The sequence below is a fragment of the Vollenhovia emeryi genome, unplaced genomic scaffold, assembly GCF_000949405.1.
Source record: "Vollenhovia emeryi isolate VEMERY1.0 unplaced genomic scaffold, V.emery_V1.0 DF939223.1, whole genome shotgun sequence".
Classification (NCBI taxonomy): domain Eukaryota; kingdom Metazoa; phylum Arthropoda; class Insecta; order Hymenoptera; family Formicidae; genus Vollenhovia; species Vollenhovia emeryi.
Genome location: NW_011967143.1, coordinates 574,417 through 595,224, shown reverse-complemented (window position 1 = coordinate 595,224; position 20,808 = coordinate 574,417). Strand labels below are relative to the sequence as shown.

General features: G+C 30.4%; 1 protein-coding gene across 4 annotated transcripts in view; it reads left to right on the top strand.

The window, feature by feature from the left end:
* Positions 1-20,808, top strand: part of LOC105560731 (tachykinin-like peptides receptor 86C) — a 53,325-nt gene that overhangs the window by 22,828 nt on the left and 9,689 nt on the right. For all 4 annotated transcript variants that reach the window (XM_012010093.1, XM_012010091.1, XM_012010094.1 and 1 more), the window contains 4 exons: positions 12,726-12,860; positions 15,519-15,599; positions 18,073-18,223; positions 19,016-19,212. In XM_012010093.1, coding sequence (XP_011865483.1) covers positions 12,726-12,860; positions 15,519-15,599; positions 18,073-18,223; positions 19,016-19,212 — 564 coding nt within the window. The remainder of the gene's footprint in view (positions 1-12,725; positions 12,861-15,518; positions 15,600-18,072; positions 18,224-19,015; positions 19,213-20,808) is intronic.

The window sequence follows — 20,808 nt, the reverse complement described above, 5'->3', positions numbered from 1 at the left end:
TGCACAAAGATATTATTTATTCATTATAGTTTCTACATTTCTAAACTATACAAATATTTTCTTAATTTGAAATTCTGTTTGAGGTTGTGTTTTCACTGAGGGAAGTATTTCTTATACACTACTTATTGGAAAGATAAATTAAATATAATAGATTATGTAACTGAATAATATAATAATAAATTATTAATAATAAGAATCAGTTATACATAATAGAAAAATACAGTAGCAAACTGAACAAGATTTAATGTATATGTTTTCTGTATTTTATAAAGAAGTAATATTATTCGTTATAATTTTAATTTATAAACGTAATCAACAGTTTGTATACAAGTTATAAATGTGCAGGGGAAAAAATGGTAATATTGAACAGCGTGCAATACTACTTACCACTACCGCTTACCACTACTTAAAATAATTATATTTACAAGCACAAAACATGACAATCACACTTTCAGTGTGTCGACGCACTGGACATATTTCATTGCAGTACACGAGAAACAAGATGTTGTATTAACAAGATCAGTGTAATTGAAATAAAATCGTTGAAATAACATCAATATTAATGGACGAAAAACATCAAATAGTTGTCTTAATAATCTGGATATTTAGTTCAATGCTTAACATTAAAATCCATAGCAAATTCAATTGAGTAAATTATTTATGTTTGTGACAGCCCGTGACGTTAACGTTTAATTCAAGCAACTTCATTTTTAAAATTTAACAGCATTTTTTTCGTGTAAGAAAATTCGTTATAATTGTTTCAAGTGATTACATAATAAGGAATATATATTGCTGTTCTTGAGATTTTTACAATATTTTGTGCGTTTGAGCAGTACATTAAAAACCAAGATAAGTTGTTTTCTTTTAACTTATTTTGTATTGCATTTTTATTTTCAAATTTTCAATTTGATCAAACAACTCGAGCAATCTCGGTAGGTTGTCCGGGACCACCATTTTGCCGCTCAGCAAAAAGATGATAACAAAAAATGTTTACTCAAAAAGTTAGAAGAGGAAAAGCTAACCAACCAACACGTATCGATTCTAATATCAACAGGGAACAAAGAAAATTTGGAAGAAAGGAACGACAGAAACTACCTAGCTAAAATGCAAAAAATATTAAAACTGACAAGAAAGGAAAAAAACGAGAGCAGTGACAAAGATTATTAAAAAACACTTTTAAGGGAAATAGTCCGTAGTATTGTAGGATGGCGAATTATAGCAAGGCAGACGATATCGCTATGACAGTATTGTACAAATGCAACTGTTTTTTAAGATGTATTATAAAAACTGATTATGAAGGTACAACTTGATTTGTTTTAAAAAGATTGTTTAATAATGTTGTCTCTCTATAAGTATAGTTTAGTAAATAATGTAAAGATATACTTTTATTTTTGCCTTAAATAACCGCTTTATTACCTTGGTTCACCCTATTTGGTACGTTCAATATCTGTACTTATCCACATGTATATAAGTTGTTTTCTTACACTTTCCAAAATTATAATTTTGATCTTTTCACAACAGATGCTGTTTAGTTGCCGTTTTCTTCATCGATTTACTTTGTATGGGATAAAACAATCGTTTTCCCGTCGACATACGCTGGTCTGCGCGGTTAATCCTGAAATACGTCGAGAAAATGGAGACACACGAACACTTGGTTCCATAGATCCTTTTTAATAGTGACACGCGGAGGAAAAAGTTACCATTGCGTTGAAATCGTCGCACGTAAGCCGCGAAGAAAATGCTAGCAGAACGTCGCCATTTGACTTTAGTATCATTTGTATGCAATCGATACCGAGTACAATCTCTGGTAGAGATAGTCGAACGTACTGGATCGTACCATTTCACACGTTCGTTCGGGAAGCGAATAAAGTGTACTGTAAATGTACTATAATACATTCCAATAAATCGACCTTCCTCTCTTTTCATTTCATATTGCTTTTTTATCTCATATCGTTTTACTTCTATTATTTCGTTCCACCATTGTACATGCTTCCCTTATTCAATAGAACCTAACATTTGATTTACTTTATATCCTCAACATACTGTTGCGTACGTGTAGTTGATTCTATTCTGTACCTTTTAAATGAAATTTATATGTAATAAAAATGTCTTTGTTAAAATTGGTTGTAACAGCATTAAGATATTTTTATTCAGAGCGTGTTTTCTTTTACACACAGCGTACAAAATAAAAAAATATTCTACTCATATCACGCACGTAGATGTACTATACTGCATAAACTTATAGCTTAAGTTTATATAAATGTGCATATCATTTATATACACGCGCATATCTCTCTCTTCTTTCCTTCCTCTCTCCCTCCTCTCTCTTTCTACCCGCACATATGCGAATATTATTTCACATGTGCTTGCATTTCAGTTATTCGATATTTAAATTATTTTTCAGCTATGTTTTATAATATTTTTCTATTTTACAGTCTTCTTTGATAATATAATCGTGTGTGTATATTTAATATCCGCTTATCGTACCTATTAATGCGCTCCTCCAATCTACCTTTTTTTTTGCAATATTACCCTCTTATATCAAGGAATTAAAAGCTTCTAAAAGCTTTCAGAAGCTTATTTGCGCGTATCGTTGTTAATTCCCTAAAGTTTCAAGGTTACTAAATCAATTTATCGATTCGCTTTTAAAATACCTTATTTGGCTGACTGTTTATGGTAATACACACCTTGACATTTTGCTTTTTATGTATTTTATTCGTTGTACAATCCATTAATATTATAATTGAATTAAATCTAATATCTACATATTTATTATCATCAGTACATAAGTTATCTTTTCTATTTTTTCGACTATTTTAAATATATAGGCGTGTCGTATTGTTATTAGCTTGTATACTTGTATTGATAAGTAAACATAATTAATTCTCTAGAGAAAGAGAGATATATCTCTAATATTCTTTCATTAAAAAGTTCACGTAGCAATAAATATGACAATTTTAACAAGAAATGTTTTAATTTTTAATCATGTTGGTTTGGTATTTTAATGTCTTATTGATTTTTTACCATTATTCTTCTTCATATTTGTAATTTTGTTTGTTTGTGAGTTATAGAAATGGGTTATTTTTTTAATTAAATATTAAATTTTCACTTTCTCTATTCAGTTTCAATTGCTGATTCACCTTATTACTTTACCATTTATCTTTTACAACATTTAACGAAGGATTAGCACACCTAAAAGAAAGAATCCGTATTTAATGTTTCATCTAACTTATATATATGTATAACCGGTTACCACGAGCTCTCTTTTATCAGGAACACGTAATATTTTATCTTATATCAAAGAAGTATTTTTTCTTTTCATCTTCGTTACAAGATATGAAAAGACCAAATTTATTGCAAATAACATTCTAAGGCACATCTCTCATCCCTTACTGCACAAATATTAATTAAGATTTAATAATGCTGATAACCCATTTTATATACACTGAACATTACGTTATACGTTAACGAAAATCGATATATCATCTCGCAATTAGTTACACGCTCCGAATTTTATTATTAACGCGAAATATAGATACATAGATTACTTTTTACTGGTCTCTTTTAATAATGTCCCTATATTATTTTGTTTTTCATGTGTTATGTATCATTTTTTAATATTAAAAGTCTATTTTAATATCAATTTCAGATGAAAAAAGAAGTAAAAAGAATTATCTATATTAATTTGAAGATTTTCATATAAAAATTAAGTCTTTTGTAAATACAGTCATATATAATATTCTTCTCTCTAAAATTTTTGGAGTAAAATTTTCACTCGAATTATGGTGTCATTGACCACTTCACTCTATTCGACTGAATATTTACTCCAATACAGTGAATTAATTCTTGTCAGACAAAAAGTGAAGAGTTTCACTCTTATTTTTAAAGTGAAGTCGTTAGCGCTCCAAAACTCACTCTAACTTAAAGTACGGTATTTCGCTATTAGATGAACACTGAACTCGTAAGTACGATCGCGATAGTCTGGAATATAAAGAACCTCGTCAGGGATTGGAACGGTTCGTCCGTGAGGCAGCAGAATAAGCGAAACTGTCATATAAATTCTAGATTTTTAGTACTGTGAATATTAGAATGTAGCCTCTATATGCGATGGTCATAGTGAACAAACAATAGCGAAGCTCTCGTCCATGAATTTTCTACTGCTAACAATAATCGATTAAAGTAAAACATAGCACTCTTTTCAAAGTTGCAGAATCAATTCAAGTAAAGAGTGAATAACGGCACTCTTTCAAAAAGTGAAATTTTACTCCATTCGGACTGGCAGTATTTTTTATTATTTCTTCGAGTGAAATCTCACTCCAAAAGAGTGAGATTCCACTTCAAAAAATGTACAGAGTGTATTTCTATTTTTTTAAAGTAATGAAAAATGCATAATATTAATTGCATAATATTAATATGTGCCCAGTCAAATGTATCTTGCAGCAATCTCTAATTATATGCAACTATATGCAAACAGTAACTCGATATGTCTGTATGATAGTTTTAATAAAGAAAAAAAGATATTTGTATACACTAGTGTATATGTATAGTGCAGGAGTATGTAAAGTCAAGTCACATATGTACATATCATTATGCTAATGCGTAACTAGAACAATTAATTCTCAGTATTATTAATCAATGTCTGTGGTGCGATAAATAGAGTTTACCCTCAGCGAAATCGAATTAATTAACAACATCGAGAGTGTTCTCATTAGTAAAAATGTTATACCGGTATACTCGATTCAATTTCGTAAAAATACGAAAAAACCGTAAGTAAAAAATCTATTGTTCAGATGCTACAGTGATTTAATACATAAAATATTAAACTAACAAAGAATGCTCTTTCACAGTATAAATGATATTGCCCATTTATTAATATTAGTCTTTTTATAGAAATATAAACTAAAATAATGCAACAGATAAATATTACAATTTAAATAAAGATAAATAATATTTCCAATTAAATATTTTGATTATGAAAATATTTCGTCCAATTGTTCAAAAAACCATTGCATTTAATTCAGTTTTCATGAAATAGTAGAAAGAAAATTTCTTTAAATTTAAGAAATACTTAAAAAATGGAAAACTGCACGCACACATACACACGACAAAATTAAATCGAATACAAAACATCTAGCATTCGAGTAGATTTTCTTCTTACCTTTTATAAAGACCGAAGGCATTTGTCATGATGACCCTCGAGATCGAGGGTAGAGAAAAGATAAGGTTCAGATTCATGCTCGTCGGTCATTCCACTGCTCTCGATTATCTGTGCAGCTAACCCGAAGGCTGCAGATTATTGTCCAAGTGGTTTTGTTCCACATTCAAGGAAGAAAAAAGACTTTGCATTACTTTATTATTCTTGCTTTGACTTCTATTATTATATGCAAAGATAATTTATTCATTACAGATTTGATTACATGCAATTTGTTTTTATATTTAAAAACACAATAGAAAGTGATTCAGAATACATTAACTGTAAAGGAAGCATTCGCGAAACGTTGATATCTTATCTTACAATTTCAACTTCATAAGTCAAACACGAAGGAAACTTTCATGCACAAATATTTTTTAATTATAAAAAATATAATGTTTCTAATTTATACAGTATAAAATAAATTAAATGTAATTTTTATGGAAGCTTTAAATATAAATAAAAATACCATCAAATGCGGAAACTGAAATTATTTCGTTTCTCTATAAAAAAAATAGTACTGAAGAATTATGTAACGTCTTAAAATTCTTGTGCTACAATACTAGTAAAATTTTTTAGATAACTTCTCAAAAATTTTTTCAGATTTCTTATCTTTAATGGCTATATAATTTATCAAGATATTTTACTCTCTCATCTGTAAATTTTGACCCTAGTATAATGGTCATTAAGGAGAGCGGTCAAATTATAACAAGAGTTGAATATTACATTAGATTTATAATGAGAAACTTCTTGGAACATGTATACCAAAACTTGTCAGCTTAATTAGATTTCTAAATTATATTTAGTATAATACAACATAAATGTATTATTAACATTTTAAACATTTTATATAAATTTAATAATAAACGTATCATAAAAGCTATTTTTAATTAACATTTTTTCATGCGAACGCATTTAATGTTTTTGAATTAGAAAGTATATTATTTAATTATTACGCACATCTTTGAATTTTCTATAATTATAGACTGAAATTTAATTAAAAAACTATTTGTGTACATGTATTATATTTCATTGTCAGTTTTGTAGTGGTCGACTAATTACTTGTGGCAAAACATCCTGATGACAAAAAGAAAGAATTTTAAAGTTCCATACTTAAATGATTTTACGGTAAATTAACTAGGCGCTGGAAATTGAGGGTGAAGTTGTATAGAACTTTGGGAATAGAAATGGGTAAGGGGGTGAATATAATGAACGCTAATTGATGTAGGAGGATCAAAACCGGCTTTTGAAGAGACTGTTATCGGACAGATTATAGTAATTAACAATCACTCCAATTGTCTAATAACTGGAGACCAGAGAAAATGTACTGTAATTGGGTTGACTTAAATATGTTTGTAAGAAACTGTAGACTAATTTTTTATACTTACTGTATAAGTAAACGTCAACAAATATTGTCAAATCCTCTAAAGCAATTGAGAAAGATGTTATAATAGCTCAAATTATCGATGCTTTTCTTCCAGACTGATTAATTTAGCCAACAAATCGTTTTATTTGATTTAAGATTATTTGCATTTGGCATATAATGAACTCTTTATGCTGATCATTGAATTAAAATAAAGTTTTAGATTAGTTTAGCATACTCTTCCGTTATGTTTTCATCAGTGAAACGATAAAATTATAACGAACGTTTAACCAATAATGTAAATTTATAGACCCCGTACTCATATAAGCTGACTGTATATTACATCGAGATGACGTAAAAGGTCATAATATTGAAATCATAGCTATAATAGTTAAGTTTATCAGTATTCCACAAATTTTCGTTAATAAATTTCCGATCCGATTGACGATCCATCAATTAATAACAACTCATTAAAGATAAAAGTGATTTAACGATCAATCAACGCCAACAGTCAATAATCCAATTTTGCGAACGGTTTTGCCGATAGAACCGTACAAGATCAAATTTTCGGTTAGCGTTTTGAAAACATTCAATTATTGATTTGCATGTCAATATGCCGCTGAATTTTATGTTATATTATTCTACCGTCAAAAAATTAGCGATCCTAAAGATACCACAATCGGTCCTAAACTGTAGATGATAAAAATTTGAGTGTTTGTAATATATTGTTTATTTGGAGAGTTATTGTTATAAAATTATTTCAAGAATTTTGAGTATGGAAACCGTATGGAGTATGGAAATTAGAGCGGACAACCGAGATATAGTTGAACAAAAACAGATTATCTTAACCATCTTGGGATATTAAACAAGTTCCTATGCATTTCTATGTTACGATGCATTTCACGTACTGATCGATGGAAGAGAAATCGAAGTTCGAACGGTTCTAGGTAGCTATGCTTCTCACGTACTGCGGTTTGTACATGCATGGGTTGGTCTGACAACCTACCGGAAATTAGATTTACTATCCATTAAACATTCATTAGATACTACTTTGCAGCTTTTATCTCTTCGTACCACGCCAATGTATCACACCTGCGTATCCCGATACGCTTAGTTGACCCATAAATAAGTGACATAATAAAGTTAACTATACATATAACTTCTAACGTAGGAAATCGTATAGAATTTAATTATTGCACGTCTAAAGTGATAATGGACTATCCATAGGAAATTTGTCTTCCATTCTTTATTGTTGCTTTGATCGGAAATATATTGATTTCCCTTCTAGTTAATGCTATTTGGCTTTCCTTTTCCTTGCTACTCAAAGATCATTCTCTTGTGACGGCGACGTCCCTCTTCCTAATGCAATGTACTAGTAACTCAATTATACGACACGAGGCACATAAAAATAATATAAATTAACCTTCTCACGTGTCACTTTGTTATGTTAAAACATTTTTCAGTTGGAAACATACGCATATGTAGGATGACTTACATGAACCGAACTTTACTGTTGATAAGTATACAAACGAAATCTGTTAAATTTAATTACGTAGTTAATTAATAGCTAATTTTAGCTCTCTGACTTTAAATGACATTCAAAATATTAGTAAGCGAACGTATCGAGTTATCTTTGGGGGTGAAGATTTATGTTTCGCCTATAAAATATTCAAATTTCACGTCTACACGTGCTCGCGCGTATTAGCGTTTCAACCTACCGCGATAAATGACTTAACATGTTTTCGGAGACAGCTCGCTAGTACAACCGTTTGCAAACAGGTTTCAAGATTGTAATTCTTACCGCACGTGTGGAACGCTGCGAATTTTCGCGACGCGAAATGTCGTTATAATTTCGACGGCTTTATCGACATACCTCGCAATGGTAGTTCGCCTATACGTGCACAAACCACGTAGAAAACAATGCAATCATTTTGTCTATGCCGTTTATTGTTCCGGCGTACAATACTACGTGACGGCTGCATTTATCTGCATTTCTACGTAGTCAAGAAAAGATGGAAATCATAGTAGAGGAATGCGTTTTTGAACCTCACTCGGAATTTTCAACTAAACTTAGCTAACGCGACTACCAGATATGTATTGGGTAGATTCCAAATTAAATTGAATAAAAGATAAAAATGATTAATTAATTAAATTCTTTAATTAATTAAACTCTTCTTTAAATTCTCGTTTTTATACGAGCCTAATGTAAAGCAGTATTTAACTCTGCTGTTAAAATTTTAATAAGTATTGAAGCTTGACAGAGCAATATTATATGATTAAATAAATATTTTGAAAAGCCTTATCGATATTTTTTATAAGAGATCGCGGTAGACTCACAATTTTTCATATAAATATTATTTACAAATTACACGTACTAATTATATCCAGGTTCAAACCCTGGCTGAAGTAAATTTTTCGCAATAAATAAAAAAATTAAAATTATTTAGACACTAACATCCTGTCTTGGCTCTTATATTCTTTACTCCTTCGAATTGTGATTTCTCGTCAGTCTTATGAATTTTATTGTTTAAAAAAAATTAATTTGTTCCTAGTTTTATATTTTAGTCGATTTCATTGTTGACTGGTCTTATTATTAGCATTACGAGTCAAGTAATAATGGTAAATTGCGTATGAGAAATTGATTTATTTAATTCTCTATTAAAGTTTTCATCGTTCGTCTAATGGAAATTTTCAAAGGACAAACAATTTTAGATTATTGGCACACGTAGATGACGATTGACAGGCACGTGGTATGAGCTATTCGATACATACAAACCATTTTGTTTCAAACAATTTGGCTTCCTCATAAAGGAAGCTTAGTGTCCGAATTACAATTCTGAGTAAACAATTTCCATTTTGCAAAAATCTTAGAAGGTAGACTAATAGGAATATTTATTAAAACTTGGGTTTTTCATTAAAACATTTTAAGGTGATCTTTTTGTGACCTTGACGAAGCAATTCAAGGTTACACTGATACTACTATTTAATTCGTCACTTAAAACCGTAAAAATTTGTAGCTTAATGTTTTTCTGTATCTTGCATACTTTAAAAGTTATTCAGGGATCAATACCTTAATATTAATATCTTTGAAGATATAAATTGAAGCCTTTCTCCGATTCCCTGCAAATATGCATTCGATAGCATTTCTTATCAGAAATTTAGATCCAATTTGAAATATCTTCGTGAACTTAACCGAGAAGCGTAGAGTTGGTCTATCCCGTTTCTTTGATTATATCTAGGTCGGTACGGAAACTTACGCGAGAAATTCTATTGTAGATTTGTACATTTCTAGCTTTCCCTGATCTCGGAAGAACATAAAGTACAAAAGTAATTGTCAAGTTTAGTTTCCTCGTGGAAACTCGCTGAACAGTTTATTGCGTGGCAAATGAACAGGATCCGTATTTCAAACGTAGGTTATTCATTGTCTCACTAAAATTGACGATGACTGACTGAAACTGCCATGGAACGTGTAATTAAATTCATGAACTTCCGTCACGAACAATTTATTGCACAGATGTTATCTTGTATGTAATTTTTTTCGCGTTTGATTAATTAATGAAACTTTGTACACGCAATTTTTTGCGTAGCATCGAGAGATTTTCATTAAAAAAAAGTATGAACTCAATTTTTCGCTTTCTTTGGTTAATTCCATATCTTTTTTTTATAGAAATGAGAAGAAATAATTTCTCTTTTGCAGACTCTACATTTTTCATTAATCGTGTATTTAAACACCACTTAAATAATTAAAATCCAATCATGGAATAATGTTGCCTAATCTATAGGCCTGCCACTAAAGGTTAATCAATTATTGCATCCTGTTTGGTTGGTAAACTCAGTAAACTGTTATTACTGCGTGCATGTGAGAGTTGTAAGAGCAATAATGCTAATGTCGAAGCAAGGGACTTGTTTGTAATCTGGTAAATGTTTGCGAGAAACACATGATAATTTATGGACCGTGTATTGCGACATTCTACTTGCGTGACAACTCTAATTAGCTTTAACATCGTGTTAAAACAATGTCGTAATTATATTTGATTATCAATTTTATCTTTCAAATATCAAACGATTATGTGTGCACATAAATAAATTTTTATTTGACTATGTCAATGTGTTAATGTCTATGTGTGTGTGTGTGTGTGTGTGCGTGCGTGTGTATGTAAATGTATGAAACTACTTATCCATTTATTAACAACTATTTATATTGCTAAATATAATGTATTTAATTCGTATTGCTGCATTTATTACAATAAGAGATATAAATTTGATATTTGAGGCTTTCGCGGTGTATGTACATACATGAATACTAGGTTTGGCTTCCGGATTGGAGCCAAATAATGCTGTATATCAGGTTGCTCCCGCCTGTTGAAGAGAACTGAAATGTTTTCACGAAACGTCGGAATAAAATGCAAACTTGAGCAACTTCTACCCGGCAATCAAACCTAGTGGATAGATTTGTATTACTGATTATGAAAAGTATATGTTATAATACTTCATGTACGTACATAATATTATCGGGGGTCAGGGCCGTTACATATGTGGTTGGTTATTACATTTAATGTATTCCCAAAATAAAAAATGATAGCGCTGTATGGGACTATCAGTGCATGAGGAATATGATATTGTTCGAGAATATTACATCAGTAATTCAATGATCGGTTTTGAGAGAGAAATACCTAGTATGTTTTCCAAGATAAATAATATTCATTATTTTTCACAGCCAAAAAATTGGAATAAATAAAATGTATTATCTACAATATTTAAAAATCTACTTGTTATTCGTGTTTGTAAAATGTTTTGTAATATTTCGTTAAAATTTTTATTTTATAACGTACAATTTTCATTTATGTTAATCTAGAAACAGAATTTTTTAAATTATAATCTTAATTACAAAATATGGCAGAGGGACGTTGACGGAGTAAGTAATTGCAACTTTTTAGTTATAAAGGTGTATTTTTTATTATTTAGTATTAAAGGTATATATATATACATATATATATATATATTTGTGTTTATTACATTTTAACAGTTTTATAGAAAATAGAGATTGTGTTTCTTCAGACTTGTTGTAGTAAATTAATATTTTCTACTACTTTTATTTGGTCTAAACAACAAAAAATTAAAGAGTTGCTCACATTTACTATACGTTTATATGTGTGTACATAATGTACGTATTTTCATTATTTAAGTTATTAGAGAAAGTATTTCTTTGAATAGTTTTTTATTATCTTCACCTAATATAATTTAAAAGAATTTGTTACTACTATCAGATATGTGGTATAGATTATCGCAAACGTCGCCTTTTTAAAAATTTGTATTAATACCAGATATATAAATCATAACTTGATTTAAAAAAATATTTGTAGTATAAACAATGTAGTACAGTTTAAATTTCCAGCTTTTGATAAATCTCTTTGTAATATCTATTCTATTCATAAAAAATTTTCAAAAATAGTATAACAACTAGCCCTAGTCTCTTGTACTTCAATAATCTCGAGTAGTTACATCTTATGGAATACTGTGTCACGTGTAGCATACGAGGTATCGATCTAAAATATCAGTATAATTTGCAACGGTGCAATTTACACTTTTATTACACGCAACTACATTTTCTAACAGTAAGTAAAATTGCTTTGCTTCGCATGGTTACATTTCGAATTTCTGGCTTACATGCGAATCAGCTATTATTTAAAACATACATTCTTTCGCATAAATTGCATGTATGCATAATAAATGCACAATAATTTGAATAAAAATATGTAGACAGAAATTAAGCTGTTTCATAATTTTGGAGTAACTATCGCTTCCAAAAAGAATATTTATAAGAAGAATATTGCATAAAATGGTCAAAATGTATTTGTAAAAATAGTAAAAATAAAATATAAAATGCAATATCAAATAGTAAAAGTAATAAATAAAAGTATTACCTGCGTTTACATATCGTTCAATATAATTGCAAAAGTTCTTTTATAAAATACTGTTTCTCAAATTTCTCCTTGTAATGTTTGACAATGATAAATGCTAATGTCTTAAGTTATTACGCAACTTTTCAAAAAGCCAGGAAATCTTATCGATGGAGATGATGACAATACAGGATTAAACGCCATAAATCTCAGTAATTTGTTTGAATCTGTCGAGGAATATTAAACAGCACCATTATGTCGTTTGTTGCAGGTACATGGCCATTATGTATCCTCTTAAACACCACATGTCTCGCAAGAGGACAGTAATTATTTTAATTTTAATCTGGGGCATTTCATCTGCACTAGCAACCCCGTGTCTCTTATATTCTACAACATCATTACGCAGGTAATTATAATGATTAAATCAATCATTTAGCAAACTTTTATTAATGTCGAACGTATGTACAATTGTCTCTTATATTATTTTAAAATTTATGAATTTATGTCTGCACATAGTTGTGAAATTAGTATAACAAAACAGTAAAAATGCAACAGGGACTATAGTAAATTTTATATTACAATAACAACTGACGTTTGTACCACTGACGACGTCAGTGTCCTCATGTAGTATACATTACATAATTTTTTACAAAGCAGTATGTTACAGATCATTCTTTGAAGAATTCGTGTTTCAGACAGGTTTCACAATAGCAAATAACGTTACGTTGCAAACGTGTGTGTGACACGCTAGTCACGTTTACAAGAATACGTTGCATGCCTTAAAGCACATCAAATCACACAGCGTAATTTAAAGAAAATACAGAACGTTTGTATAAGTTAAAAGTAATATTGTGTGTGTATTTTTCATTTTATTTATATATATTTATATTATATAGAGAAGAAAAATAAAAAATACAATATTGCTTTTACTTCTTGTACATTCCATATTTTTCAAATTTATATAAAAGCAATACGCTATATTGTTTATAGATACATAATGTAAATTGTATTGATAATTTTTAATGTAACTAAAAATGTCAAGAAATTATTATAAATATAGCAATATGAATTTCTTTGATATACTTCCCTGATGTACTTTAAAAAAAGATAAAGAGAAGGCAGTACGTGTAAATCATAGCCATAAAATTATTATTACATTACTTTATTTTATATACCCATGTATACTCATTACATGAAAGTATGTTGACATCAAACATTCCTTGTTTCATTCACCCGTAAAAGCTTATCTTTCCATATATCTGTTCTACGAGAGAAAAGAGAGAAAGGTCAGAGCATATAATTTTGAAACTTTCTCTCTCTCTCTCTCTCTCTCTCTCTCCCCCCCCCCTCCTCGCCCCCTCGCCCCTCTCCGCCCACTCTCATAAGCTACTGACATTTTATTTATATGTATACAACTATAATATCATATTTTTGTTATTTAGAAATCAATAAAAAAATTTCATGAGAATACATACACATTAAAATATTCCCTATTGCTTATAACAGTAAAAGTTTTTGTTAAACACGTTATAGTCGGAACATGGTTTGGCTTATAATCCCTTTATCAGGTAACGACTCAATTATAGTGCCTTAGTTTCATAGCTTGTACGTATCTGCCCGCATATAATGTCATCTGCATCAATAGCCATAAAGCGCCTATAGATTTGCACGGTTTTATCTTCACAGGTTATTTCACGTCAGTTTATGCATTGTACGAACTTATAAGTATATTTATATATTTTGTCATATTTCTCGAATAAAGAATTGTTATCAATGTAATAAAATAAACGTACTGTATATTTCGCCTAAAGTGAGCAAGTTGATAAATCAGACACTGTCGGAATTAGAATAACGTTAATCGAAACGGATTGTTTTAATAATGATAATATAAATTTGTAAAAGGTATTTGACATTTTATTTTAACATTAAACGCTGCAAAATTTGCAGATTATATACTTATTCGATAATCCGCTCAAAGTAGCGGATTGCCCGTGGCCAGGTAAAGCTTTAAGTTTCTTATCGTTCTGAGCCGGTAGAAAAGCTGACTCTCTTCCCGCCTATGAATTTTTCTCTTTGTTTATTTTTTTTGTAATATATACTGATTGCTTCGGGCGACGTAATATTTAAAAAAACAAGAAAAATTGCTACTTGTGGTAAAAGAAAAGTTCCGATATCTATTTTGTTTCTATCTCCCGAAACGTAAACTTTAACGAGAAAAATGCCTAACTGAAATTTTCTCATCGTACTTTCAGAAATTTTCTCATTCTACGCATATTATGTATCTGCTTGACTGGTCCCGAAAGTCGATCCTATCCTTTAAAGCTGGCCGTCTACTTTTAAAGCCATTTGTATGTTTTCAAAGTCAACTGCATTTTTCGTCTATTGTAAATAACTTTTTATAAATTTTAACAAGCCGAAAACAAACGAACTTTGCAATTAAAAGTAAATCACACTTTTATCGTACTGCAAACAACGTTAAATATTACGTACGCAATACCCCAGCAAGCTGCCGCTATTTTGATGTCAAAATGTCATCGAGAATGTCATTTTCACGTTAATCTGACGATAAATAACGTCAGCTTGCTACCTACATTAATTATACACACCTAACTTCAGTCCACAAACACTGTTCTGGAATCGCGTTTCATAGAAAAATTAAATTTAATATCTTTATTAAATTAATACATTTCCTTCTGTCAGGTTTGTGTAAAAAAATAAACTTCGTATTCGCCAACATCTTTACCTTGCTTTCTATCGCGTGACAAATGTTCCATACAAATAACTTCTTTCTTTCATCACATTGTTTTTCTTATTATATCCCTTAATGTATTTCTTCTCGGACTTGACTAAAGGGTCGTTTTTCCCTACATCCCTACAAGAGACTACGAAAAATAAAACTCTTAATTCTTAATGATTAATACTCGAAAAGGAAGAGCATAATATGTATATATATTCTATATTATTGATAGACACATTTAATAGCATAGTCTTCTGATAATGTTTGTTACCGTTGTTTATATTTGTTTCAATATTCTCGAAGACATTGATGTGTAATCAATTGCAGATATTCCAATGGAACAACCAGAATCTCCTGTTACTTATTGTGGCCTGACGGTGGCTATTTACGTAGTCAAACAGAGTATTTGTAAGTAAGCTTTCTATCGAGCTCCTTCTATGCAAAACTTAACTGGTCTCAGTGTAATGGACTTCAGGAATATGTAAATCTGTATGTCGAACGGGGACTGTTCAGCGTTTTTTGATAGGAAAGGCGCGCACGTGAAATCGCGTGCGGAAAGAAGTTTCTGTAAACGCCATGTACACGATCCATTACAAATGCGAAAGAGATTGAATCAACGATTATCCTAAGGAGATAGGACAGGAAATTGCTCTATATTTGCTATCAATATATCACCGGAGACGATAAGAGTGGTTCGACCTAATTAGAGTGGTTGCATTCGATCCATTGCATTACCATATTTTACGTCAATTTATTAATTAGAGTGATTTATTTATTAGTGGTTTGACTCTACAGTCTTGTTGCTCACTGCAACTTACTCTTATGCGAGAAAAAGTTTAAAATTATTATATAAAAAATGCATTGAGTATATAAATAAAGTTTAATTCGCAGACTGAAAATAATGTATAGAATATCTCAATATATGCATAAAACGTCTAAAAGCTAAGATTGATTTTTCAATTGTTTTTAATAGAATATTCTATCGTTAAATCCTTTAATGTTTATAAATGTAACAATAAAACTTTGCTAAAGGGAGAAGTCAAATCAAATGTTTGTTAAAAGGGGATCAGTTTTCAATGAAGATATAGCAGGAGAGAAAGTACAATGAAAAAATTCTATCCATGCAGTATGTAATAAAATTTACGAAATGTAAATCTTCCCTTCTGAAATAAATAGCGATTTGATACTGAAAAAATTAAATAACTTTGAATTACTTCTAAAACTTATTGTTAGTAAAACCGATTCACAGTGAATATGTTATATTGTTTGATATAAATAGAAACGCTAGAAACACACGAAACTAGTATTGGACGCGAAAAGTCAATATTAAATGCGCCTCAGTTTCCTTTTTCCGCGCGGATAGCAAACAAAACGAGACCAATTTAAAGAATAGGACAAAATCCGAGATTTTCCTCCTTTGCAAAGAAAAGTTTGAAATGATGCAAAAATGCTGTATAGAAAATATAATTTATTTTCCTGAAACGAAACGAAAACATTCAAATGTAATAAAATCAAACAAGTCTAATATATTTGTATTTATTATTATTATTATATATTCTTTGTAGCGTATTCTTGCTTAGTGTATGTGAAATTATTAATTAAAAAACTTAATTACCAAACAATAACATTCATAAGGCTCCAACGTGAAATTACAATTCGAAGGAATAAAGGATGTAAGAGCCAAAACAGGATGTTAGTGTCTAAATGGTTTTAATTTGTAAATTTATTGCGAAAATTTCACTTCAGCCAGGGTTTGAACCTGGACCTCCCTCTCACTAGGCGGGCGTCTCACCAATTCGACCATCGAGGCATGCTAATTACTAACTTGTTCAATGTTCGAGGAGAGTGACCACGACGTCCATAATGGAATGTTTTATGAGAAAATGGTTAGCTAAATGTCCCTATAAATCTTAGTCATTCAGGCTAACATTTCGTATACTTCACGTAGGCAAAACTTTAGATACCCGAGGTTTTCATTTGTCGTATAGTCGTGAAACTTACTGTCGTTAGTGCGGTATATTCTACTCTTACGAAGAACATCGCGCGACGCCGAAGTTTACAGTGAATACTATTCCTACATATCTACGAAGCAACTCCAAGTTAAGCTTATTTAACAACGGATGTAACAATATCAGTGGATCTGATAGCATGCAATAGGATAATTTAAAACACTCAAACTCACTAGGGAGTGACGTACAATTCTGTATATGCGAAAATGGAAATCAAGTTTTGCATAGATTTCTATCTATATCACAAATCCCAAGTAATCTCACAGAATGGTCCTCTTATGTGCAATTTAACTTATCCAGCGATTGTGATTGCCACATTCACTCTCGGGAGTCGAAATTGAAACTCGAATCGAAAGTGTTCGAAAGGACATACGAACTTGTACTACTTGTACCGGAATTATTGTAATACTTCAAGTAAAAGAAGGATAAAAACTAATAATTAATGTAATATTGAATTCGATTTTCTTACATCAAACGTCACGGTTACATACAATATACTAATTGTAAAACTTTCTTAATAAAACTTCTTCTTGAAGCTTTATTTCATGAGTTGATTAAAGAAAGTAAATGTCAATTCAAATTATCGACGCCTAAAATACTACACAATGCGGACAATACCACTTAGAAATAAATGTAATACTTATAACAATTAGTACATCTACTGCAATTATTGTATCCTACTATAATGCATTTTAAACTCAGACACACGTCTCAATTAATAAAAACAAATTGCCTACCTTCTTTCTTGAGTAATCGTCCAGCCGCGTGTATCTTATGAAACGAGTTACGGTTTTAATAAAACTTGGGTGTAGCAAGTCTCAGTATATATCTCGGCAACCTTTATAGTTTTACATGAATCATTTATTCTACAGCTACAATGTCTTATTCTTCACTGTAACGTATCTGGTTCCCATGTCAGTGATGGCTGTCTGTTATACGTGTATGGGACGAAAATTATGGGGCTCAAAATCGATTGGTGAACTTACGCACTACCAGAAAGAATCAATGAAATCCAAACGCAAGGTACGTTATTGAGTATTCCCGTTATATTATCATATAAATACGTATGCGTATCGATAAACAATTACAATATATTAAAGTTAAAAGATAAATATATTCTCACATATTGTTACATTCTTTAAATTTTTTCAAGATGATAATATGTCAAGAAATTTGGCCACAAGTAAACAACGAAGAAAATCTTTATACTTTATTTACCCAAAAATCTTAAAATATGCATCTATAAAGTAGGTCGTTAGGATTATAAAACATTTCGCAATTTTACTTACCCATTTGCATGCAAATCAGATGTTTTTAGGGGGTATCTGTTTAAATATCTCAAAAGTATTTTTTTTCCAATAACATAACTAAGCTACTTACTAATATGTTTTACATTCGATTTTACTTCTTAGACTTATTCTTTGGCAGTATCAAATTAATAACTATTTCCGAACGCAACATGAACATTAAAGCGTAAACTTGAGAACAATAGATTCCTATTAAGTCCTTAACTACCGTTGGTTATCAGAGCATACTGCAGTAGACGTTGCTGAATATAAGTTTTGGAATTAAGTGCGAATTAATTGCTACTAATGCTTTCTGCAAATATCGTCTTTATGCAACTGCAAAAATCGCATAAAAACTTGATAACATCTTCTCTGTATCTCTATATGTAAAACACTCTTTTAGAAGATAACTATCGTTTTGAAAAATCGGTATTCAATAAATTTCGAACTTGCCAAAGTGCCAGCAGTTGAAAGAGCATTTAATAGTCTTAAACTTTGTTATAATATTTTCCTTCTTAATTTGTTGCAGGTGGTAAAGATGTTCATTATCGTGGTGACAATATTTGCAGTGTGCTGGTTACCATATCAGGGATTTTTCATCTTTGTGTATCATCATCGTCATATTGCAGAAAACAGTTATGTGCAACATGTATATTTAAGTTTTTACTGGCTCGCTATGTCCAACTCTATGGTAAATCCGATCATATATTACTGGATGAATAACAGGTATTGCTTATTTCTTATATATAGGTTGTCAAAAACTCATGTCTTGATAAAGAATGCGATCATCACTTTTTCCTAAAGTAGATTTTTATATATATTAATTTTTTACATTTGTTAGACAATTTATTTTATGACAATATAATTTGCAAAGTTTCTATTTCATTAAGTTATTTTATGCATGTATTTTAAGGCACGTGTGTGTTTTAACTCTTGAAACGATGTTTTTTTTTATTACACAATATATGTATAATTGGAAATAAAATTTTGTCATAATTCTAACTTAAATTATAGATTGTTTAAAGTGGGCTTAAGACAGATTAAAAGATCTGTTAATAAGTATATTTTGTAGTAAAATTAACGATGGGTACATACAAAGATGTGGATTAAAGAAGATTTTCATAAATCTCACTCGAACGTCCAATTATACGTAACATTTTTATAATAATTTTGCAAAAAAATGTAAGAATTTATTTATTTTATTTTAATAATAATGATCGTGAAGAAAATTTTCACAGATAAAATACGATACTGCTACAATGAGATTAACAGCATGGCGTGTGAAAAAAGTTGACGCTCGACGAGTTTTACGTTAGCATTAAACTGATTGAATTCCAGACTGTGATGCATTAAATGAGATTTACCTAAATCCTTGTAATATCCGATCAAACGTAATACTTTGAAAAATTGGACAATTCTGAGGATTATATAAAGTAGTCTTCGACAAGTTAAAGGGATAAAGACGAATCTTCGGATTAACATTATCAAACACATAATCCCTTACCTTGAAAGTTTATCGAAAACTTTTGCAGAGAATTATATGATCTTATTTTCCCGATGTAATTAATATTATTTTGAAATAAGCGTAAATTAATCGCTTTCTTTAAAGAAATATATTTTAGCAACTTTATAAAAATAAGTTTTCTCTGACATTTTAAAATTGCGTAAAAACTCTTCCATCAAATAATTATTCCGTGCTGTTAGATAAGATTCTTAATTATTATAGGCCTATACACAAAATTTTCATACTACGAGTCATTCGGCGGTTTCGTAACGGCATTCGCTAATCAATAACGCCAGAGCATCGATCCCTCGGTTAACCACAGAGAGTTTCAGTTTACATTCTAATTATACATTTCTACATTCGCATATTGATTCTCAGCAACTTAACTTCGCCGATGTTTCGTCCTCTAAGTTCCTTCACTCTGAAAACTAATCACGTCTGACAGACGCAACATGATAAGCCATCAGATACTCTTCATTGCACCCAGAAGAAATCTTGTTATTACCGTCTGCTATCGCTTACATCCTTAGACGACCCAATTAGTGTCCAGACATCTGACAATTTTCTGTTTGCGCCATCAATAATTACTCACACTTAATGTGTATTACAGCTATTAAATTACATCTATAGCTATAAATTTTTTTAAATTAAGGTAAATATTTCCTTTAACATAGCACCCGCCAATCAACTTCCGTTTGACCTTGATGTTGACCTTGACCCTCAAGGAGGTCAAGGTCATTGCCCATTCCCGTCGCTCATTGTTTGTTAAAAAGTTATGAAGAAAATAAGTTTGTATCAGGTTTGCGTATTTCTGTAAA